Source organism: Somniosus microcephalus, chromosome 6 (assembly GCF_052327205.1).
Source record: "Somniosus microcephalus isolate GS21.2 chromosome 6, FLI_Smic_1.0, whole genome shotgun sequence".
NCBI lineage: Eukaryota > Metazoa > Chordata > Chondrichthyes > Squaliformes > Somniosidae > Somniosus > Somniosus microcephalus.
In genome coordinates, this window is record NC_140992.1 from 104499053 (window position 1) to 104524955 (window position 25903).

Here is a 25903-nt window from a genome sequence, read left to right on the forward strand (position 1 = left end):
CCAGCAGCACAGCCTTGCTGTTTAAATGGAAACGAGCGCTCCTGCCTTCAGTCCATGCCCAACTTGCTGCTTTCAAATCAACGTCGTAACAGGTCCTGAAATAAGGACTGAACGGAGAACTGAGTTGCAGTGGTAGCACTCTCGCCAATGATTCAGAAGGTTGTGGGCTCAAGCCCCACTCCAGAGACTTAAGTCCATCATCCAGGCTGACACTTCAGTGCAGGACTGAGGCAGTGCAGAGGTGCTGTCTTTCGGATGGGATGTTAAACCGAGGTCCCGTCTGCCCCCCCTCAGGTGGATGTGCTTCCCGATCTAGTTAGTTCCGCAATTGGACCCAGCGAAAGCCCATTAGCTGGGCTTGCACTTCTGAATGTTCATTGTGATATTGCACCGATTAGTAGCGAAGTTAATGATAGACGAGCGACACATAACTAGCGCTTGGACTCGGCGCTTTAGAGTTTCTTGTCCAACGAGACTGTTTTTTATTCCCCCCCCTTTCATTTGGCTTTATTTGAATTGGTAGATTAATGGAAGTAATAATGTTTCTATTTCAACCACACTGTGAAATGCCTACCTGAAAAATAGACTTTTTGAAGTAGTTTTATTTGGTCTGCCAAGCTCATAGCCAAACACCCTGAAAAAAAAATCCTGCCTACCCCACCCACTGGGGGGCTATGACCCAAAGCAATTCGCACCACCTTCAAGAGAACAAGGGAGAGCATTAAACCAAAATTACATACAGGGAAGGATTTTTTTTTTAGGTCCAGCCTGGCAGGCATTATTTTTCAACAACGTTAGCCAACATCTGCTGCACTGAGCAGCCACAAAACTATACTATATTAAGTTAAAAGACTCTTTAAATAGTCGCAATGCATGTTATTAACTGGAACCTAACACAGTGAGCACAGTTTTTTTTTAAATTGTAAAAAGTTTGGAGCAGAACTACAGTCCAAAATGTAAGTTTCCGCTCCAATCGTTTATAGCACAGAAATAAAAACATAAAATGCTGGAAGCACTCAACAGGTCAGTATCTGTGGAGAGAGAAACAGAGTTAACGGGCTGGATTTTGTCACTGGGGCGGGCTGGGGGTCGTGTAATCCGCTTTTCGTGTTAGCCACCCGATTCTAAATCGATGTTGGAGAATGAAGCAATTTTAACTTAAGTGGGCAATTGAGTTCCAGCGTGTGGGAACCCATGGCCCAATTAGTTTTTTCAGTCTGAAACTCTCCTCCGATGACGTCATCGTTGCTGCTGCATTTAAGGTCTGCAAGAAGCCTTGCTTCTTCTGCAGACTGCCAACCTTTTGGCCTTCCATGTTAGAGGGACCTGGAGACAAAATGACCAGCGAGAGGCCTAGGTCTGCTCCTAGGTTTGATGATGTGGCCCTGCAAGCTTTAGTGGAGGGAGCAAGAGCCAATAAAGAGGTGCTCTTCCCTTCTTCAGGGAGGAAGAAGCCTCCCCAGCAGACCAAGGCTCTGTGGATCCAGGTGGCCCAGGAGGTCAACTCTGTCGATAACCCGCAGAACCTGGCTTCAGTACAGGAAGAGATTTCATGACCTTCTGTACACTGGAAAAGTGAGTATGACTTTCCCATCACCCTCAATCTGATCCCCAATGCATCTCCTCACCAGCACTCAGCTTTAGCAATCTCTTCCTCCATATCCCACTTGACACTGACATCCATGCACCCTTACCCATTCCCTCTCTCTCTATGGTCACATTCACCTAACTATTCAACTATGCAGCCCTCACACTCCCTATCACTGTGATGCTATGAAAACAACTTACAACACACAGGGAGGGCCCTTGGTCTTGCCACCTCACTCCATCTTTGTCTCCTTCTAAGCATCTATGCTATGGATTCTCTACACTCACTACTTCATTCTCACTCAAATTCCACTTGTCTCCCTCATTGCAGGAAAAGCGAGCTCACAATAAGTGGGAAAGAGCGAGGACAGGAATGGGGCCACCCTCAGTAGCCCAGCTCACCCCCTGGGAGGATGCGGTCCTAGAGATCGTGGGAGTGGAGGACGATGCGCAAGTGGGGGACAGACAGACGGGTGCATCACAGCAAGCTAGTGACAGAATAGTTTTCCATCTCTCTCATTGACATTGCATGAGTCACTGATAATGATTCTGAAGCTACATCATATGGACTTATGATCATCTGCAATATGCATGTAACCTTGGCATCACATCTCTGACTCTTTCCTTTACTCCTCCACAGGATCATCGACATCACCCGTCCCCACTAGCCAGGAGGAAGAGCCTGAGCATCCAGACTCCCAAGCTGCAACCTCTGAGGGCGCAGCGTCAGCAGAATTCAGCACACCCAGCACCAGCGCAGACACTCACACCTCAGTGGGACCTTCGGGAGATACAGTAGTGTTGTCACCTGGTGTATCACAGCTCACAAGTGAGCATCAGCAGATGGTGGAGACAGGGACAGCAGTGGAGAGTCCTACTCGGAGGGCACAGGACTCTCGCAGCTCGGCTCAGCTGCATGTCGACCCTCTGCCTCTGGTTCCATCCACAAGATCAGCGGTGCTGGAACCCCAGGAACAGATGCAGGAGTCTCTGGCAGGTTTTGTCTCCAGGGTCGCAGCGAGTGTGGAACGAATGGAGGAGTCCATTGCGAACATGAGCAGAGCCTTTGTGGAGTCATTGGCGCATGAACGCATCACCATGGAAAGGATGGCAACCTCCATGGAGGTGATAAGTCGCCAGAGTGCAGAAAACATGGTGAGTGTTCTGAATAGAATGACATCTCTGGAGGAGCGATGGTCATCTATTGAACAGAGAAACCAGACCTTCATGGAAGTCCTTCTGAGTAGGACTGCCAGTGCAGATATGGGTCCCCATGGCCACCCTGATGTGCAGCAAGGTGCTCTCAAGCCACTTGCAAGCACTGAGGGGGACCTGATCCATGAGAGGGAAGTTGGTGGCAGACATCAAGGAAGTGGGGGCTCCTCTCCAAGCGCTCACACTTCCATGCCACTGCGGAGCCCCCGGTCAGAGCCCACCAGAGTCCACACCCAACTGAGATCGGCGTCTCAACCCCTGCACAGCCGCAGGAGCAGCAGGCTGTTGGCGAGCCCTCACAGGTTCGCAACCCCAGAGGACGCCCGCCAAAGGTGTCGAGACAGGAGCAAGAAAGTGAGCAAGGGGCCTCCACATCTGCTGACGCCACAGGGGAAGCACCACGTAGGAGCACGCGTAAGAGAAAGATACTGCACAAATAGTCACAAGGGTAGTCACTTGGGTGAAATTTGATGTTTAATGTTAAAAAGCCATCAGATGGTTAGTGTAAATAAAAAAATCTGATGGCTACTGCAGCAGTTGTGGCGTGTGTCATTTCGCTAATGGGACTTCCACATTGAGAGCTTAGGATTACTTTCAATTGTCAGTATGGTGGTTAAATTGTTAGGAATCCGCTGGTTCTTGGCCATTGTTGAAGCTCTGGTAAGAAGCTGCGAGGCAAAAGTGCTTGATTGGCTAGGCTAAGCAAATCTGGCCAAGATGAGTGCGTTCCTTGCATCCCGGTCAGCAATGTCCTCGCGTACTGCTGCCGCTGGTTGATGGGCCTCTGCAAGATGTTTGTTTTCGCTCTCCTCCTTATCTGAGGAGGATATGTGAGGAGCCACTTGGTCCTCAGGAATCTGCAAGCCATGACACTGTGCCATGATGTGAAGTGCACAGCAAACCACGACGATTCTGGAGACCCTGGCGCTCCTGTTGTTGCTGCTGATGTTGGTTATGCCTTCTAAAAGTTCCCCCAGACCTGAGACAACAAAGTCCTGCCACCTGCAAATGATGGCTGATCAAATATCCTATTTAATGGTGGAGCTGCAGCGAATCATCAGCAATCCAATCGTTGTGTTTCAGAGCAGGCGTGCTTCACGTGGGAAAAGGGTTAAAATCACAAAGGCCTTTCAAAATGGGATAATAGAGGCAATTTAGTGCTTGTTAAGGGCTTTCAGGGCCTTGGAGGCAGGACAGAGACGGGAGCAGTAAACATGATTTCTTGAAAATTGCTTGGAGGCGGGATGGAGGCGGGGTTGGGCCTTTTATCACCCCACACGCCTCCATGGCCCTGTGAAATTCGAGCCCAACGTTTCAGGTCGATGACCTTTTGTCAGAACTGGTCATCGACCTGAAACGTTAACTCTGTTTCTCTCTCCATGGATGCTGCCTGACCTGCTGAGTATTTCCAGCACTTTGTTTTTATTTCAGATTTCCAGCATCCGCAGTATTTTGCTTTCGTTTATAGTACAGAGTTGCTTTCAAGAGAAGTTCTTGTAGGTGGATCACATCCTCTTAGCTGGTAAATCTCTCCGTTATGTATCTCTGGTGAGGGGGTTTATCAGCAGAAAGCAATGGCCACAATTGAACAGGATATGACAGCCAGATTTTCCACGCTTTCCTCCCCCTCTGCTATTCTGTTGTAACCATTTATACCTCCTCTGGGCCCATCTTTTGTTTCTATGCTCATCTCATTATCACCCCCTTTTGCCTTGCACCATCATCCCTTTTCTCATTTAATCACTCCTGCCCTCCACCTTATCACAGACCTTCCCTTTTGTTCTTTCCCTGCCCCACTTTTTCCTTGCTCTGTACTTGCTTGAGAGGACCTGCGGGAAGGAGGGAGGAGGACAGTAGGAGTATGTTTGTGTGTGTGTGTGTGCTAGGTCAATGTAGCAGAGCCTGGTCTCCAATCGTCTTGGATCCCCTTGCCATTGGACCAAGACCTTGCTCTGTCAAGCCCGTGTGGTAGCTGGTGTGCAACATTAAAAGAATTCACGCACAGGCATTTTCCACCCTTTAAAATGAAGTTCGGGACCTGGAACATCAGGACCCTCATGGAGAACCCCAACAGTGACAGAGACTGTAGGTCCCGCATTGGACTCATCAGTCACCTGAGAACTCAGTTTTAGTGCGGAAGCAAGTCATCCTCGGTTCCAAGGGACTGCCTAAGAAGAAGACGACTTGCTTAAAAGGTGTCCATCGCCAACATCTTCCAGTTCTGACAAAAGGTCACCGACCTGAAATGTTAACTCTGTTTCTCTCTCCACAGAAACTATCTGACCTGCTGCATATTTCCAGCATTTTCTGTTTTTTTTATTTCAGATTTCCAGCCTCCGGCAGTATTTTGCTTGAGAGTGAGAGAGTTGAGTGAGCGAAAAAAGAGCTTGCATTTATATAGCACCTTTCATTGTCTCAGAACATCCCAAAGTGTTTTTGAAGTATGGCCACTGTTGCAATGTAGGAAACACAGCAGCCAATTTACTCGCAGCAAGACCCCACAAACGGCAAGGAAATAAATGGCCAGATAATCTCCTTTAGGTGTTGGTTGAGGGATAAATGTTGGCCAGGACACTGGGAAAACACCTCTGCTCTTCTTCGAAAAGTGTTGTGGGATCTTTTACATCTACCCGAGAGGGCAGGCAGTGTAGTCACTGTTGTGATGTAGCTAACACGAATCGGAGGTTAATAGATCTGGCTTATCTAGGCTGTGCAGTCAGGGTATTTTAACTCTATCAAAATATCTTCCTAAATTGGGCTTCAGTAGTGATAACTAAGGGAATGATCACTGCCAAAACCCATGAACAGCCCAATTAGGGAGTAAAGCAGATGTGAAACTTCAAAAAGCCTCAACTCAGGAGCATTTAAAATATAACACAGTGGCCAGGCTGAAGTCGTAACAACATTTATAGCAATTTCAATGCAGCAAAATATCCCAGAGCACTTCACAAAAGGGGGCTGGGGCAACAAAACAAACAGGACGAAGGTGACGAGTTCAGTGAGGTGAGAAAGGAGGTGTCAAAGAGATAACTTTTAAGGCAGCTTTTGAAGGCAGGGAGATTTAGGATGAACGCAGAGCAGTGACTACTGAAGGTTCCGTCAATCGTGGTGAAGTGGTCGGGGGCTCCGAAACAGGTGAACTGATTGTGTGGCAAGATATACAATGGGCCATGTGGCAAGTAAATGCACCCGACAAGCTGGTCAGATATTATCTACTTCAGGCAAATAAATATGCTAATGTACACGAGGGCAGCGATGATGCTATCACACTCAGAAACATAACCATCCTTTGCATAGCATCTCATCACTTGTCAGTTAGAAAGTCTTCCTGAAGAGTGCAATAAATTCTCTGATCCACAGTTGCCCTTTCTGCACCCTCTGCAATATTTTTGCTGTCAGAGCCTAGCTCATGAACTCATCGAAACAATCTTCAGATGTATTCCCCATGCAGGAGAAGCCTTTCAAAGGTCTAATCCTCACCCCCACCATGTAAATCACTTCTGCTCATTATTAACAAACAAGATACAGCTTAAACCCTTCAAATAAAAACCCCACAAAGAATCCGACTCGTCATCAAAGGCCTGCTCAGGAGCCCAGATTTAACCTCTGCTGATGCGTGCGGCCTAGCCATCTGGTATGTTGTGGAAATGAGCAATCTGCATTTCAGACAGGGGAGCATCTTCCAGATTCAACAACGATGCTCAGGGATGAATATAAACGTTTCCCAACTCAGAGTCACTGGGTGTGGAAATGTCTGTGAATTCATCAGTCTCCTCTGTGAGACAGTACCTTCTGTGACACCATTCCTGTCACTTGATTTCTGACTCGGGGACAACAGAGTATTAATTATGAGAAGGACAGCAATACTGTGAAGAAGGGATGGGACAGCAATGTTCCCTGGAAGCTGTGGTTTGTTCTGCGTGGCCTGTTTCTTGTAATACGCGGTCCCATTAAATTTCTGTGCACACGCGGGATTTACACGGCAAAAGCCGGTGAGCGGCCTGCGCGGGACCTTTCAGATTACTGCGTGGCCGGCCGTGCACCTTAGGGGGAACACTGGATGGGAGTAGCCAACAAATTTGGAAAGGGCAACATCAGCAACTCAAGAAAGGTAGCATCCATGAAGGGACAGAGACAATGAGTTGGCACATTCCAAGAAGCATCCAAATTATATCCCAAGTTTGTGTGAGTCATCTGATGGCAGCCGTGGTGAGAGTAGGGGGACTACAATTGCGCTCATTGTCCTTGGGTAAAAGAGGGCAAAAATCTGCCATTCCTGATCAATATCCATTGACCACGGCGTGTGTAGAGGAAAAAGCACCATTGCAATGCTGCTCGATTAAATAGCCTCCTGAAACTCAGGTCCCAAAATTGATGGGCAATTCCAACAGGAATGCAGCCAGATTGGACACAAACTCCACGGATATGCTGGGTTCCCAGAGATTCCTGTGGCCTTGTTGTTGGGTGGTGGAAAACCATCCGACTGCTCCAAATAAGGCCAGTTACACCAACGGGGAGCCAATGGGCTCCCTATGTTTGAGAGTTCCTACATCCTCTGCCTCTCGGAGGCCTGACACATCTTTAAAGGCCGGTACACCGAGAAGGGAGAGGCGTACCAGCCTCAGGATTGGTGAGTTGGCTCGGGCCTGGGTGGTGGCTGGAAGAACAGTAACATTTTTAAATTATTACAAAGGGGGCCAAGCCCAGATTCAGTATTCTGTTGGTGGAGTGGGGGAGGGGATGGGGGATTAAAGAATCCGGCACCCCCCCTCTCTCAGATGGCAGCAGGTGCCAGACTTACTGGGTTGTGTGGGGGGGGGGGGGGGTGGCGAGTGTCCATTATGCATTCCAAGTAGCGTGGGTGCTAGCCATGGGAATTGAAATTATAAGACCTCCCATTGACCCTACACACTCCAGCAGGGTCAGCGCAGGTGCGATCCTAGCCTAAGTGTCGTCATCACAGCCAAAGCAATCTTGAGGCCCCCAATGTCGAGTGAGGCTCACGCAAGATAGGCATCTTGGACAAGGTTCCAGAAAGACACTGGCACGCTGGAACTAGCACGAGTCTGCATCTTCAGGGGAGGTAGGAAAATTGGAGGGTGGGGGGGGGGGGGCGGAGAAGAAAAATAATTCCCCAAAGCTGGCGACGAACTCGTCACAATTCAAACCATCTATATCTATCCGTACATTAAACTAGCCGTCCTGCTTTGTGCAGAATTCTTTCTGAAATACTCAATGCATTAATGAGTAAAAGTGAACAACTTAAACTCCATTAAAAACTGAAACAAGCTCTGCACCATTAAAAATACAAGGTTAGCCTTCACCGCTTCCTCCCATCACCACAGTTTAACCCTCAAGGGCTTGAAATTGTAGTTCTACACCAAATCCAAAGATTCTGGGCATGGGTGGCATGGCATTTGCAGCATATGGGAGGGAGTGTTTGGTTCACTCAGTTTGCGTGTGAGCAATACTAAAACACAAATCCAGCACAGACCTCTAACACCATCTAACCTCCCACCCCTCAAGAAATGTAACAATCACCTATATCAGATTAGACCAAATCTCCCAATTTGTAGTTTGGATCAACTGTGCCATCGAGGAACACGGTGGGAGGTTTGACCCTCAATTGCGGCTGCAGTAAATTACCACAATGTTTATAAATGACTGGCGCACGTAAAAAATACTAAATTTACTGCTGCAATACAGCCAGAGGTTTTTAAAAACAAATATTCAGGAGGAGTAGTCAAATCAACGCACATCAGTCCCCATGGTGCACCGTATCTGAACTGTCCATTTTATAAGAAAATGACCTTCGAACTGTCGACTCACATTTAACATAGTTTTTGAGATCATACTTGCACTGCCAAAACTAGCAAAGTTCACACCAATTGAGTATGCTGATGACTTCATAACAAGTCCAACCCTGGAGCTGCAAGTGGCCAACACTAGTCCTGTATTATATTCAACTGCCCGTCAGTACTGAAAGCAAATTCCTCATTCACTTCGTTTAAAGCTGTCATGTGCAGCGAGAATGTGGTCCAGTTAAAAATAAAACATGAAAGAATATCAAAAAACATTTTTTGTTTCTTCTCACTAAAGTCTCATGGTCAAAGTGTCTCTTTATCCCTGATTTTATTCCCATCGTCCCGATGCTAGCGGTGTCATTTCACAATTGCTGGCTAATTCCAGTGCCTTGCCAAAGAAGCCACTCATGATGTGTGCACCTGGACTGGAGAGTGTCAGATTGCTATTTATCATAAGGGGGGACATCACATCCAATCCCACCCTGACATCTTGCAGGGCTAGCTAAATCGCACTGGATGTTTTGGGAAGGGGAAAGGGGAGAGGTGACGGAAGTTGTGTTTTAGCATTGTCTGCTTCTTCCTGCTAGGCTAATCTCAGCAAACTGAACACATTATGGGATGTTGTCTTCGATTTTGAGAAATGAACCCTTCCCTGATCTTAAATGCCAGGTGATTTCTCTTTAAAGTAATGGGTAGAAGGTTTAGCGGGGAGTTGAGGGGAACTATTTTGACCCAGAGGGCAGTGGGGGTCTGGAACTTACTGCCTGAAAGGGTGGTAGAGGCAGAAACCCTCATCACATTTAACAAGTACAGTACTTGGATATGCACCAGAAGTGCTGTAACCTACAAGGCTACGGACCAAGAGCTGGAAAGTGGGATTAGGCTGGATAGCTCTTTTTCGGCCAGCACAGACACAATGGGTCATATGGCCTCCTTCTGTGCCGTAAATTTCTATGGCCCGGATTTTCTGATCGGAGGCTTCTTGCCTGCAGCTGCTACTGATCTGGAAAAAAATCTACGAATTTACCTACTGGCTTCATAGGTCCGGACTCTTCCGCTCCTGGGCCACTCCTGGTGCGCGCGCGCTGCGCGCGCACAGAGGCCCGCATATCCCAGGGGCACAGGCAGTTCGCAAACGTCTCTGGGATCACGTGGGCCATGAGGAACCAATCAAAGAAGGGAATCCCCCTTTACACTTTTGACAGGTCTCTCCGGATAGACCTATCAAAAGTGTGAATGGGGAATCACTCAAAAAACACACTAAAACATTAAATTATTTTTTTTTTTTAATCACGTATTTAAAATTACATTAAATTAAATTAAAGTTTTTTTACGGGGCTAAAAATAAACTTAGCTTTTTTAAAAGTATTTTTAAATTATAAAATAAGTGAATTAAAAAAAAAACTTTTTAAAAAACTCTTATGCTGGTAAAAACAGGCCTTACGCATGCTTTTACCAGGCGTAAGATTTTTAAAGGTTTTCAGCGGGCGGAGGTTGTGCAGAAAGTGGAACTCTCCACCCGCAGAGGCCCTTCTCCAGGGCAGGCGGATGATCTGAATTCTTGACAGGTCGGAAGAGCCGGTTTTCAGCGCTTGCTCTTCGCATGCCTGAAACCGGCACTTGCGAGGCCCCTACGGGCGCGTACACACCTCATAAGCACCCTTGAGGGTCGGAAAACACGGGCCTATGTTTCTATGATTCTTTCTAACCCAGGGCTGGTCAGGCTAACTGCAGTGTCCCTATCACCATCCCCTACTGAGATCATCTAATTCAGACAAAAGCCAAACCAACCTGGGCTGGGACTTTTCTGGGTTTTATGGCATCATTTATCCACAATGCCATCGGGCTGCCCCGGCGAGGTCATGCTCTTGGCCTCATGATGCACCGAAATAAAGACAGGCATGATGGAGAAACTCAGGCCTTCCTGCTCACTGTTGCCTGATCACATTATAGCTTTATTTACTGCCTTGGGCTGACTCAGCCCCAACACTGGAAGGGAATGAAGATCACCTTGCACGTCTGAAATGACCCTGGGTTAATGACTTACCTTTATTGGTGTTACTTCAGCTCCCTTTGCGCTGTAAAATTGGATTGAAAAACATTAAAAGCAGCCACAAATCTCTGGCATGAGGTCAGAGAAGGGTTTTGTTTTGCAAAATCGAAGAAAACATCTCACAGTTTGTCCAATTTGCTGAGCCTACCAGGAAGCAGACAGGGCTAAAACATAAATTCTATCACCTCTCACCTTCCCCCTCCCAAAACAACAGCTCCTTGGGCCATGGGGGAAAGGAATCACAGCAGATAACCAGGCTGCACAGGCATCTATTATCCCATCTCTCCGTTTATATATGAGTGAAGTCTCCCATGAACATGCATTTCTCCTGCGGTGCTACTGTCAGCCCGCAGAATGCTCACCATTGTATTTCCATAAATCTGTAACAAAAAAAAAATTGCCTCTGCTCGTGCATTTGCCTCTCAACAGAGGAAGCTGTTCAGACAAGCAGCGAGCCTGTATCAACCCTTCGTGGACTGGAACAAGTTCATCCACCACCAGTCTACTGGGTCATGCAGAAATAAGACATGAAGGGGGTGGGCGTGGAGGAAGCAGAATTTCTTCACATACGCCACCAACGTCCCCAGTTGCAAAACAGATGAGGTTTTTTGTTTCTGCGTGTGACCGTTACGGTCAAGATCCTTATAAAAATGTGCTAGGATGCATCGGTGCTGTCTTACTAGGAAAAAAATCAATAAGTGGTTTAATCTCCTAACAGGAAATTGGTCTATAAAATACAACTGTAGAAACAGCAGCAAGAAATTCCTATTGGAAAGGATGAAATTGCAGCCTTGTCATCGCTGGTGAAGCTGGTTCACCAAAGTGTCACCTTCGAGATAAACTAGAAATACAATAAAGACAACAATTTGGAAGATGAATGGGGCAAAGGGCTTTCTTGTTACAGTGGTGCAATTGTAATCAATCACTAAAAAAAACCCACTGGAGTACATATTGTGCTCTGGAAAGTAAGGAACGTCAGTTCTAATGAAGGGTCTCTATCCAAATTGTTACCCGTCTTCTATCTGTTCAAATGCTGACGGACCTGCTGTGTATTTCCAGTCTTTTCTGTTTCCATTTTGGGTCAGTGCTTTCGGCACCCAGTGACAGTATCAAGCACCCCCTGGGACAAAGTAACACAGGCCAGATAAATCTTTCTCCAACTCTACCCCAACAACATGCATTTACCTCAACCTCAGAAGCATACCTCTCATTGTGCTAATGTGACATCGCCATCTCTTACGCCAACAGTCATCATTTAGTGCTATATTGCGTCCAATTACAGGCAATTATGTGGTGTTGATTGATACCCACAGAAACTGAACAGACTAGCCAAACTTATTTTATGTAGCAACCCCTACAGTCACGAGAGGGATGAGACTTTCCTGCCATTGGTCTGAGCTAGTTTTGAGCCTAACTCCAAAAGGCAGTGTCCGTTGAATTTCTCTCTGTCCACCTCCCCTTCAGGTGTGGAAGTTAGCGTTCAGAATTCCTTAAGAGGGGACCGAAACTCGACAATCTAATTTTAAACATCTACGTACACACATAAATCCTGGAGAAAATCTCCATACCCTGGCCACCAATTCCATCTGGCTCTGCAGCCATTATCTGAGGCTGAACCAGACAGTTCCACCCTGAGCTCAATCTAATATTCAAACTCATTATTTCTCAGGAAACAACTATGCAATTCCTTACCTTCCTCAGTCATCCCTTCCTCCTACAATCGGCATTGCTTTTGAAAGCCAAGCTTGACATCACCGAATCACTACTTCGCCAAGGACCTCATCTTTTCCCTTAACCTTTTCAACTTTGTTTACGCCCTGCAAAGTATGGGCCTTGGTCCTTGACCTCGGTTTCTCAATTTAAAATCAAACTCATGTTTTCAAGTCTGTGACCTTGCTGCCTTGCTCATGTAACACTTCACACGCAGAGAGCAACTTGCCTGGATCTTTGTTGATGCTTTCCTTTCAGTAGCTTCACATTAAAATGTCCCCACAGTCTTTCTGTCCTGATACATTAAACTGACAGCATGGAGAAACTTAAAAAAAAAAACTTTTACTGCCGAGTTGTTCCAGATACATTAGCGCTGTTCGTAAAACTAGGAAATTCATGGACTACAACTGAACTGCTGCGTTCTGATTTTCATTACGATCTGTCTGCACAATCAAATCACTCTCTTCACAACTTGCACATTTTTCTTTATGGTGTCGCCAGGCAACAGGGGCAGCTGCAGCCCAGTCAGTAGAGCACGGCATATTTATTAGGTTAAGATAGATTTTGCAGGGCTGCTCAACTTCACCTCCCTTCTGGAAGCTCAATACCATCGACACGTTTGGCCCAAGCTGAATTCTAGCAATCTCAGTCTAATAATCCCAGGTATCACCGCATGGAAAGGGAAAACTCTCCCTCCACCCCCTGCCTCCACCCTCCGTGAACAACTCATGATTAAGTTTGCAGGTAATAAGTGTACAATGCACCACAGCAATTACAAATGAGAAGGGGTCTGTATGGCTGGAGATCACCTCCAGGCAAAACAATTAGAGGTGAAAAAAAGGTTCCACCACACACAAATATTCCTATTAATTAATTCCATTAGATTTTCTTTTTACATAGGAGATCAGATCTGTAAAGGTACTCTAAATTGGTCGTGATGGTTGCTCGCACCAGTGCTGGGTAGTGTACTTCTGTACAACAGTGTGAACACAATAATTACGCAACCGTTTCCGCGATTACACCATGGATTTCAAAAGGCACCATCTTCCCGAAAAAAGGGTTTGGGGAGGGAGAAAAGCCAGAAGACAATCTGTATCATTTTCCCTTTCAGTAAGGGCGTCTCATGTGAATGAGGCGACAGTAACTTGCATCGTTTCTTCGCACGTTTGTAAGCAAGTAGAAAAAAATCTTTACCACTTTTTCCACAAAAGCACTGATATAGTTCTCACCACACAACTCAGAATACGTCAAGCTGGAGTGTAAAGGTTTTCAAAAACCAACCTCTCCCTTCAAATGAGAGTTTAAATGTGGAGTGGTGGATATGCTGAAGTATCTCTCTTTCTACAGCAAATACTAAATGAGTTAAAGGAAAGGACTTACATTCATACAGACCCTTTCATGACCTCAGGATGTCCCAAAGCGCTTTACAGATAATGAAGAACATTTGAAGTGTTGTCACTGTGGCAATGTAGGGAATTGTTTTACGTACTGGAGTCTGGCCAGTATAAATAATACACCTCAAAGCTCATTAGAGCTTACATGTGCTTCCCAGGCTTTTTAAAAATAAGTTAGTCCATCTTCCTTCCAGGTCACGTGTGTGTTGCTCCACTGAGGGGCATGTTGGCAACTTACTCCACGCCAAGTGCCATTCTGAACAGTGAATACGGGGTGATTATGAGAAAAAGTGTCTCCGCTCTCAAAAAATCTTCCTTTGGGTAGATTGCAACATGGCGACAGTGATGTGGTCCTCAGCTCTGGGGAGCAGCATGAGGCAATGGTCAACACACTGCAAATGGCAGCCTACCTTTTTAAGCAGTGGTGAACGTATTCATTGTTGATATAATGCAGCATTTACTCCCAAGCTGCTTCCAGCATTACAGAATGCGCTACATCAGCTCATCAAGTAGCTACTTGTGAGAAGTGTCCACAATATGTGGAAAAACAGCTATACTTCAACAGGAATACTCTGTATAATCCCTGTAAAATAAGTCAGCCATTACTGAAGTGAATGTTACTGCCAGTTAGCACATGCTTTGACCACATCACCCACTTAGCAGAGTGGTAAACACACATCATACTGATAAAAATATATGGACAAATAAACTGTATGCTTGATAAGAACATGTTACTGTACATGCAAAATACAAACTAGCTGACGATTATGATAAATATAGCTTTTTAGAAAAGAAACATTGAGAATTTGAGGGAACAGGAAGAAATAGAACAAGCAGAATGTGGAATTTTAAGAAGGCCCAGTCAGTAGAATCTGTTGGTTACAGTTTTTGTTGGGTGAAGATAAGGATGCATGACACATATATGCCCGAGAGAGAGGAAGTACACAGGGATAACAGCCTGGCCACAGCTAATAAACCATGCATTTTATTTCCTGGTGAGAACAGCTACAATTCACTCAGCTTAGAAGGTGCTTGTAAATTGTTATGGCTCTTCCCCAGCCCTGGAAGCACACATGTTGACAGCTCTCAACAGCAAGCAATCCACCACTAAAGCAAATAGCACGGTGCTCTGCAACCTTCAGTCAGACCACATGGCCTCCCTGCATCCATGACACAAACAAAGGGAGCCCAACAGGAGCATGTCCTTCAGTAGCAGAATATGGGGAGTATGCTCTTGGAAATTTGTTTTCAACATTTGCGTTTTGCTTTTTTGTCTTAATGAGCGATGTCCAAACTAAAGCTAATGGATCATAAATGGTTCGAGCAGTAGCAATCCTGTGACAGAGGCTTAGGCAATTCTGTTCTATTTGCACTTATCATCATAGAATCATAGAAATTTACAGCACAGTCCATCTTGTCCATGCCAGCCGACAAAGAGCTATCCACCCTAATCCCACTTCCCAGCACTGGGTCCGAAGCCTTGTAGGTCACGGCACTTCAAGTGCATATCCAAGTACTTTTTAAATGTGATGAGGGTCTCTGCCTCTACCACCCTTTCAGGCAGCGAGTTCCAGACCCCCACCACCCTCTGGGTGAAAAAATTTCTCCTCAAATCCCCTCTAAACCTCTGACAAATTACATTAAATCTATGCCAGCTGGTTATTGACCCTTCTGCTAAGGGAAATAGGTCCTTCCTATCCACTCTATCTAGGCCCCTCATAATTTTATACACCTCAATTAGGTCTCCCCTCATCCTCCTCTGTTCCAAAGAAAACAACCCCAGCCTATCCAATCTTTCCTCATAGCTAAAATTCCCCAGCCCAGGCAACATCCTCGTAAATCTCCTCTGCACCCCCTCTAGTGTAATCTCATCCTTCCTGTAAAGTGGTGACCAGAACTGCACGCAGTATTCTAGCTGCGGCCTAACTAGTGTTTTATACAGTTCAAGCATAACCTCCCTGCTCTTGTATTCTATGCCTCGGCTAATAAAGGCAAGTATCCCATATGCCTTCTTAACCACCTTATCTACCTGTCCTGCTACCTTCAGGGATCTGTGGACATGCACTTCAAGGTCCCTCTGATCTTCAGTGTCCTCCCATTTATTGTGTATCCCCCTGCCTTGTTAGCCCTCCCCAAATGCATTACCTCGCACTTCTCCAGATTGAATTCCATTTGCCACTGTTCTGCCCACCTGACCAGTCCACTGATATCTTCCTGCAGTCTGCAGCTTTCTTCTTCATTATCAACCACACGGCCAATTTTTGTATCATCTGCAAACTTCTTAATCATACTTCCTCCATTCAAGTCCAAATCATTGATATATATACACCACAAAAAGCAAAAGGACCCAGTACTGAGCCCTATAGAACCCCACTGGAAACAGCCTTCCAGTCACAAAAACATCCTTCAACCATTACCCTTTGTTTCCTGCCTCTGAGCCAATTTTGGATCCAACTTGACACTTTGCCTTGGATCCTGTGGGCTTTTACTTTCGTGACCAGTCTGCCATATGGGACCTCATCAAAAGCCTTGCTAAAATCCATATAGACTACATCAAACGCACTACCCTCATCGAGCCTCCTTGTTACCTCCTCAAAACGTTCTCACTTGCTGGACTTGCCCTGTTCGGAAAAGGCTGTTCTTAACGCCGTTGCTTCATTGGTGGTTAAAATTTCAGTTCAATTCTTTGGTAGCCTCAGTCAGTAGGTTGTGGGTTCAAGCCACACTCCAGGACTTGGCATAATCTGGGCTGACACTTGGGTGCAGTACAGGAAACTTTTTTTTAATCTGGCATGGACGGGACCGACGTGGTGCCGGTTCATCAAAAATTCCGGATAACCGAACGCTATAGTAAAAGATACGGAGCTGAGAGCTCCGTATAAAGCAACAAACCCTCAGCTTCAGAACAATGGCCACAAGTTGCAAGCGTCTCTGTAGCTTAGCAACAGCTGCAGCCACACCCTTGCACAGCAACAAATGGAGGAAGGCAAGTAATAAAAGTTACCTGAACCTACTCCTGAATTTTGCCGGTTAACCGAGATTTCCGGTTATTTAGGTGCCGGTAAATCGAAAGTTTCCTGTACTGAGGGATTATACTGCATTGCTGGAGGTGGTGTTTATCCAATGATAAACCGGCTGCCTGTCCAGGTGGACGTAAAAGATCTCTCGGCACTCGGAGGAGCAGCAGGGGAGTTCTCTTGGTTTCCGGACAACATTTATCTCTCAACTATCACCAGCAAAATGGATTAACTGGATATTTAGCTCACTGCAGTTTATGGGATCTTGCTGTGTGCCTCATATGTGGCCCACAAAACTCCAGCATATGCACAGAAGTGCCCACAAAGACATAAACCTGTGGCTGATTGTGACAATATTTCAGGACAACACAGATTCCCTTATTCTTCATTCTGAATGGCAGTGGTCTAAACTTAAATGCGCACATACCTTTTTAAAAGTTTAATATCCTGCCAAATTATTTCACAATAAGCAATCATCTAACTTTCCCTTAAAATCCTTTGCCATTAGCAGATTCAATTTCCTTCAAAAGAAGTTTCGGTAGAGGTTCACACGGTACCAAGCCAGCAACACCCTGCCCAGTCAGGTAATTGGTCGGCATGGCAGTGTTGTCATGAGGCTTAATTGGTCCCACTGCATTATGGGAAATAAAGTGCGCTTGTTCCAATCCACTTTTTGCGTACATAACAACAATCACTGTTCTCCATAAAAAGAGTAATTTATTATGTGAAGTGATTTGAAATGTTTTGACACAGTAAGGCACTGTATAGATGCCAATATTGCTCTACTTAATGTGTGATACTCTGAAGTCGTGCTTACATTATGTGAGATCCAAGCTTGTTCCGGTGGTTTCTAAAAGCACAGATCACGTAAGCCAAATATAAAAATGCCAGACTGGCGGCCTGAAAGACCCACTAAATACATTTCTTCCCAGCAGTCCCTCTTGGTGAGTTCCGGCAGTTTTACATTTGGCTTACAGCCAGCATTCAAGACATAGGAATTGCTCAATGAAAAAAGGCCACGGTCTATCTAGTTCGTCTTCTACCATTCTGGCAGTCACATGATACAATGATAATGGAGTTGTTGACTAATCATAGCAATCAATTTCTATCAATTAATCTACAACAAACCCAGACATGAGACGAGGAAAACTCCCAGTGATCGAAAGCTTTGGGAACCATAGGTCCAAAGTCACCTGTTCCTCTCAAGCATGCTGCATTTACAGCATACTACATCTCAAGACTCGCGCTTCTAGGAACTAGTGGCATTAGCATGGGCCTCGTGCAATATAAAAGCAGCTTTAAATCATTAACTCAAATTGTCCTCATCAATACCACCATCAGCGACAGACCCACACCCACCAATGCTTCACTCTGGTGTTTAGACAGCTTAAATTGTTCTCTGCAGATACAGCCCATGATTAAAACTGCAAAATCTATCACACTGCTAGGCGTTTTTGTCCCCCCCCCACAGTTCAGGTCGACATGCTACGAAAAAAAAAATTGACAGCATTGCACTTCTTTGAAATGTTACTTGCAGCACTGAAATGGTATAGGAATAAAGCCAGAGGGAAAAACAGGAAGTGCGAAAATTATCACAAAACATGCCTCTTGAGAACGAAGAATTGGGAGGGAGTTCAACTGTCGCTCCATCAGTGGGGCCCCTGATTATTTGTCAATCGTGCGCGCAAGGCTCGGGTAGTTGATGAACAGTGCTTCGAGATTGAATCCCGCTAATACATGCAGATTTTTAATTAACTGGTTGAAATGCCAGCACCTTCTGATTTTAACTGCTCAATGCAGCTATGAAGCAATGCAGTTAATGGTCTGTTGAGCTGCGTCATGAAAATATACTGTAATGCTGCAATTGGGAATTAATATCACGTGACTGAGAAAAAGCACAATGAAGTCATTATTCCCAGCTGAACAGAAAACTATGCACCATGGGAATTAACTTATAAATCACAGCGTCACTCGCCCTGTTTATGGTGTCACCCAAAACACAGGCGATCTCTTTAGCAGGTGCTCCAATTCCAATCCCTATGGAAAATCACCACCTTTGCAACAAGGTGTACATGCAATGACCACAGAGGCCTACAAAAGGGGCTCAACTCAGCACAGGATGCCAGTTCCTCAATCCTAATCATTACTGTGTGCAAGATGTATAATGTGGCAGTAAACAACCCACTGGACCACAGTAAGATGCTGACCAACATTGTGATGAGTAGCACGTGCTTGTGAAACTCCTAATACACTCACTGGGTAATTAATTACTGCACTGTCGGAGGTGCCGTCTTTCAGATGAGATGTTAAACCGAGGCCCCATCTACCCTCTCAGATGGATGTACAAGATCCTGTGGCACTATTCGAAGAGCAAGGATGCTCTCCCCAGTGTCCTGGCCAATACTTATCCCTCAGCCAACATCACGAACAAAACAGATTATCTGGTCATTATCTCATTGCTGTTTGAGAGACCTTGCAGTGTGCAAATTGGCTGCCGTGTTTCCTACATTACAACAGTGATTACATTTCAGAAGTACCTCATTGACTGTAAAGCACTTTGGGATGCCTGGAGGTCCTGAAAGGCACTATATAAATGCAACTCCTTTTTAAACATCATTTTCTGGTGTGAGAAATTGCCATTACATTGGATCCACCAATAGATTTTAAGGCAATTGCATTTTTCAGCCTTATTAAAATTGTCTTTGGGTCTCAAAAGGGCAGGAGGAGGAGGTAGACAGGTGGCTAAGGAGTACATTTGAATCTACTAGGCACGAGGTCAAAACAAGTACTAGAATGGCCGCTGGTATAATTAACGTTCACCCACCCCCCCCCCCCCCCCCCCCCATAAACACTTGTCTTACGCTCATTACCACTAAGTATGCATACCACAAAAGAATCTTTTAACAACTCGGGAGTCGTCATATGAGGCTGCATTTTATTATTTATGTGACAACACTGTGATCTTATTAAGCTGCATCTTGCTGGCAAACCTCCGAACCACTGCTTCATTATACAAACGGTTTGAATGGAAATGAACTGGGAGAGAAGTTAAAGGTCAAGCGGCCTTTAGGTTCAGACACTTCCGGCTCGCAGTGACGAGTTAGGATTGCACTATATTATAATCAGGGGCACTGGTATACGATGACTGAATATGTCAAATTCCAAGGTGTTATGGATTCCATCGATAAATCCCATGTGTTTTGAGATCAAACTCGCCAATTCTGTCAGTATTTGCTGTTAAAATGGAATAATCAGTGGCCTTGTCTGTAATGTATAAAGGGGCTGCAATTCCCTATAACTATCAGGGGGACTATGGTGACTGACTAGCCCAAATTCCATTCTATTACATGGGTTTCCGGGATTTCTCTTTTTAACTAATTTTTTGGGAATGATTCCACAATTCCACCCATTTTTCAATATAAACCAACACCAGTGGTCTTGCTCATGACCTTCCCATGTACCAGTTATTCTGTTTCATAACTGCGTCTCAGATAGTTATGAAAACAAAACTTTACCAACAATTAAAAGCGACTTAAATGCTCAAACTGAAAGAAAGGAGGAGCCTCAGTACCTCCCAAAGTGTTTTGCCGTCAATAAGTTGTTTTTTTTAATTTTTTTTAAAAAGTATAGTCGCTGTTGCAACGTAGGAAATGCAGCAGCTAATTTGTGCATGGCAAGATCCCACAAACAGCAATGAAATAATGACCTGAAAACCTGTTTATCTAGTGATATTCACCAGGACACTGGGGAGAACTCCTCTGCTCTTCTTCGAACAGCACCGCAGGATCTTTTACGTCGACCTGAGATTGAAGTTGGTACTGAAAGCCCTGAAATGGAATCGTAAAAGCCCTAACTTTATTCTAAATATTGTGTGTTGATGCACCCCTTCCAAGTATGACTATCCTGCAATCCACATCTCGTTCGAACCTGGTTGATGATCCTATTCAGACCTCCAAGATTACAGTTATTTGTTCAGTTACGCTCCTTGCCATTCTGTTATCCCAAAGATGTTCAGACAAGGTCTACAATTTAACTAATTTACTGTGAAGGGGTGGAATGGGGAGGAGGTGGCTGGAGAAAGTGGGTTATAGTATTTTCTCTCCAATAATCTCTCGGCCAATTACAGGCAGATTTTTTTTTCAATACAAACAAGCTGGTGACCTCAATGTACTCGGACAGATTTCAGAGTGGGTCTGCCCGTAAGCTGATTACTAGGCTGCATTTAAATTATGTTATCACAAACGTACTGCATGTAATCTATTTTCCGACTGTCAGACTCAAAAGATAAATCTGTTTACTTAGAGACTCCGTAGCTTTTAAGTAAAACGAGCATTTTAACCGGCTAAGTCCTGAAGGTAATGGACCAATATTTGCCAGCCATTAGCAAACTTGCACAGTCGTGGGTCTGTGCGCCATTCAAGGTTATTGGCTTTCAGTCTTTAAACTGATATTCCCCAGTCGTTGGCCATATTTTAAAATGCATTCCTAATTGTATTTTTCAGATACTGATTGTCGCTCCAAAAGTCGCACTTGCCTATTCTTGAAGGTTCCAGTCACTGCACGCCAAAAGAATTCATGGTGCAAAGTATATTGCGACATTTGGGTGGGGGCAATTTTAACCTAACCCGCCCATCGGGTACCTAATGGAATTGGGTGCAATGCTGGTTTTGCACCCCCCTTGATTTTGCTCTCCATTAGTGAATGGAGAGCAATATTGCCACCCGATCCCGTGGGTTTTCCGCCTGATGAGTTAGGTTATAATTCCCCCTTTGATGTCAGTATAAGGCGCGATAAAATGCAAATATTATTTATTAGTTTTGAAACCTTCAGATTTTGGAGGCCTCTCAAGATTTAGTTCTATATCGAACTCCTTTTGGCTGCGCTTGGAAATGGCATCTGCTACACTCTCATCCCATCTCTCCGGAGTAACATAAAAAACAAAGTCGCACAAGCAATCACTATATTTTTATTTGCCCCCCCCCCTCCCCCATTGCTTTGGATGACGGCCAGCCGCCAAGTTTCCTCACTTCCCTGCCGGAACCGCTGATCAATCCCGTTGTCTGTAATCTTGCTCCCATCTGTCACAGGTCTTCAAAACTCTTGACCCCCCTCAGTCGTGTTCCCATTCCTGCCACGTCCAGGTGACCTCTAGCACGGACTCAACTTGAGCCAAAGCTGGTGCCCCATCCCCACCCAAGTTGGAATCCCCGACCAATCACTGCGGATTTCTCTTCAAATAAATATTTTAACGGGTCCTGCTCACTCCAACAAAAACAACTTGCATTTATATAGCGCCTTTAATCTAGGAAAATGCTCCACGGCTCTCCACAGGAGCGTGATCAGAAAATATTGACACCAAGCCACATAAGGAGACATTAGGACAGGTGATCAAAAGCTTGGTCAAAGAGCTGGTTTTAAGGGGCATCAAAGGAGGAAAGAGAGGTAAAGAGGTTTAGGGAAGGAATTCCAGAGCTTGGGGCCTAGGCCTGAATGGTGGTGCGATGAAAATCGGAAATGCGCCGAGGCCAGAATTGGAGGAGTGCAGAGATCTCAGAGGGTTGTAGGGTTGGAGGAGATTACAGAGATAGGGAGGGGAGAGGCCATGGAGGGATTTGAAAACAAAGATGAGAATTTTAAAATCAAGGCATTGCCAGGTAAAATTACAGCATTATTTCCATTTCGGCTCCACCCCCTCCCTTTTATATTAAATAAGAAAAAGGTCATCACAATAAAACACTAGTCAAAGAGACTTAGCAAATAACTCCACAAAAGAAATAGCTCCCCTAATGGCTTCATCGGTAAGCACATTGCCCTGTGTGTGGAATAAAGCCACAACACATTAGGAAAATCCCAGTTGCAGTCCTCTATCTGTCCTAGGTTAGCTAATCTCAACTGAGGTGGCAGTAAGGACACTACAGCATCTTTAGAATAAGCTGCTGCAATAGCAGGGAAACTGGTAGGTTTAAAGCTGGCTGGGGGAAGGAGGAGGAGGGCTAAAGCTTTCTCCATCTGGAAAGAAGCTGTTTATAACCGGTCCTACATAGAAAGATAGCACAGATTTTTTTTTTTTTAAATACACAAACCAGTCAGCACAAACTGCGGTAAAATTATCACAAATTTACAATGAGGCAGAAAGAGTGAGAGACATCACCACCGGTGGAATTTGATGAAAACAAATCATGCACTGAAAAGGTAAAGCGAGAAACACGTTTCCACTAAGAGATTACAATATAACAAACTGCTGAGATGCAGGAATATGTAAAGCCCATTGTCACAATGTACTGATATGTAGACATACGTGAAGTAAAGCCATCAGCATACAACACATCTTTCCTCCGCTGTGATTATCTTAAACCAAGACAAAAGGAGGAATGGGTTGAAGAGAAGTGGAAACGACGGATAGTTCAAATGCAGAGAAGTGAGTCTTATTATGCCTGCTTGATATTGTAGCACCAAAGCTCCTTGAATGCCCTGGGGCTCCTAGTGCCCTGGATCCCACCCGTCTACACTGCATGATGCACTGTACGGCACAAGTGTGTGTTAAAGCAGACTCGCTGGCTACTGGCCTTCCTCAATACCCTGGGATTCTCTTTAATAGTCCAGCAATGCTCAAAACTGCACTACCAGCCTGTACGGGCCGGGGAGGGAAGAAGGGAGCTGAGCATGCAGAAGTAAATAGCAGCCTACGATGGCTCACGCCACAGATGGCAGCGGTTAATGTTTGCAGATGATTGTGCTGCATCTCTATTCGACCCGGGGGGGGAGGGGAACGGGAACCAACCCCTCGAGCTAGGTCTCCAGGCCGACAGAGGCAGTAGCCCTGCCTCACTCCTATTCTCAGCATCGCTGCTGCTGATGTGGAGACTGCCACTGGCAGTTCAGTAACAAGGAGGGTGCATTAAAGAGGCATTGTTGCTCCCAATGTAATGTCTTCAGGCAAACTTGTCCCTTGGTACAATGCTTCTCTGGCGTCTCCAATACTGAGAATCAGGAAATAGCACCCAGACCTTCTGCAATGTGGCATCTGCGAATTTTCCAGACAAGCCTCCTGGTGACAGGCACAACCACTGATGCAGCAGCATGCACCCTCAGTCATGAAACTGTTAAATTTACTAGCAAGATAACAAACAAGGAGACAATGCCACACTCCCACCATATTTCAGTATTAAATAGGCACACTGTGAGCAAATCATCCAATCATATGGTGATGCCAAGGTACTTTTTAAAACAATTGTAACTTTAAAAGCCCATTAAAATAGAGAGAACCCCCCACACTGCTAGCAGCACAGGGACATACTTTTACAAATTCTCACAGTGGCGGGGAAGGTGACGGATCTCTGGCTGGTGATCGAGTCTCGACTGTGACCAATATAACACAGCAGAATACTCCAAGCTGAACTCGTTGCCTGATGTGTCACAGCAACAGCTGTACAACTAGTAGAGGGGGGAGAAAATCAGCAATTTCCACTCATTTCAATAGTCGAGGACCTGGTTGTGTTGCCTTTAGTCCTGCACGATTTTATTTAAACCAAAAAATAAATGTTTGCCCGGACCTTTAATTTAAGGCCAGTTCCCCGAGTCTGTACCGAGATAGAATCAAACTTAACACACACCAACAAGGGGGGAGTTGGAAATCGAGACCAATGTAGGTGTACCCTTCAAAGTTAGAGATGTGCAGTCTGGAGCGAGTGGGGCACAGAGGGGGAACTGGAAGGAGGATTAAATAAAACAGAATCAAAACCCACAGTGCAGCAAAAATAACCCCACTGGTGTGTGTGTGTGTGTGTGAGATTTGTGGGAAAATCGCTTGCTTACCTCGGAGTTCTGCTCTTGTTTTCCTTCTTGTTTAGCACTCCCGGCACGCAGTTGGTGAGCTCGGTCCAGTCGGCGTGTAAGCCGCAACTCCAGCCGGTGGAGAACCTCGAAAAGAGCCAGGTCTCCCTGCGGTTGGGTCGGTAGCAAGTGCACTTCTTCTGGCCCGGTTTGCAGTCGCAGGGCACCTCCAGCTTGACGTTCTGCACCAGGTGCCGGCCGAACGTGGTGCCCCCGGTCTTCTGGATGTGCAAGAAGACGATCACGTCGTCCCCCTTGATGTCAAAATCCACCGTCCTCTCCAGGTCCAGCACCGGGAAGTAGTACTTCTTCACGTAGTGAGGGTCGGGGGTAGGGAAGATGTCCACCGCCTCCTCCCGCTGGAAACCCCGGGGTCCCGAGATCCTGCAGTTGGTCCCTGGGCAGACGTACTGGAAAACGATCATCATGAAAATTGCGGAGCCAGCAATAATCAGGATAAATTTGTTGGTCCTTTCAACCATGTTCCTTACAGTGAGCTTCATGGGTTACCATCTCACTGAGGAGATGCAGAGAGGGCTTTGTGATAAATGCTTCCAGCCGGCAACGCTTTGCCGCTGCTGCTGCTGATCACGGAGATGTCTTTTTTCCTTTTCCTTTTCGGCGGAGGGGAATACAGTAGAAAGATAATCAAACAGCCCTCCCCCGGCGTGGCCAGGGCTGTGATGCGTTGGTTACAACGTCGCTGAAAGTAACCAGAGTGAAACTGACCCGGGGGGGGGGGTTGCTTCGCCTGCTGAAACTGACGAAGGAAGGCTGCGGCTAGCCGGCTCCGTGACACTCACTCAACACAGAGAGACACAGCTCGCACACCAACACCCCCACCCACCCCGGCGTCTCTCAGCCCGCTTCCTCCTCCACTGCAACTACTATTACCACCATCACCATCCTCTCTGCAATCTGAGCCCAGCATGCACAGCGACCACACAACACACACAGCTCCAACCTGATAGGGAAAAAGAGAGTGAGTGAGTCAGAGAGAGAGCAAAGGAAGAGGTGGGGGAAGCGATAGCAGTGAGGTTGCGGGGCACGCCCGCACCAGGAGTTGGCTGGGACTACACGCCATGCACCTCCCGTATTTGCTGAGCCCTCTCTCTCTCTCTGACACACAGGCAAGGTCCCGTTAATTCAGGTCGTTTCATCGACTTGCAGTGAAATCTCTTCTCAAATCGTGGCCGATTTGCAGACTGATGTCAGCATTTTTTTAAAAGTGCAACCAGTTCACGACAGAAATCGCCCAAACAAATCCTCTGAACGAACCGTTTTAGCTCC

General features: G+C 45.8%; 1 protein-coding gene across 1 annotated transcript in view; it reads right to left on the reverse strand.

The window, feature by feature from the left end:
- LOC147115969 (heparan-sulfate 6-O-sulfotransferase 1-like) overlaps positions 1–25666 on the reverse strand; it is a 356034-nt gene extending 330368 nt beyond the window's left edge. Inside the window, exon 1 of the mRNA XM_085990641.1 lies at positions 24596–25666. Coding sequence (XP_085846767.1) covers positions 24596–25116 — 521 coding nt within the window. The 5' untranslated portion in view covers positions 25117–25666. The remainder of the gene's footprint in view (positions 1–24595) is intronic.
- Positions 25667–25903: the final 237 nt, after the last annotated feature.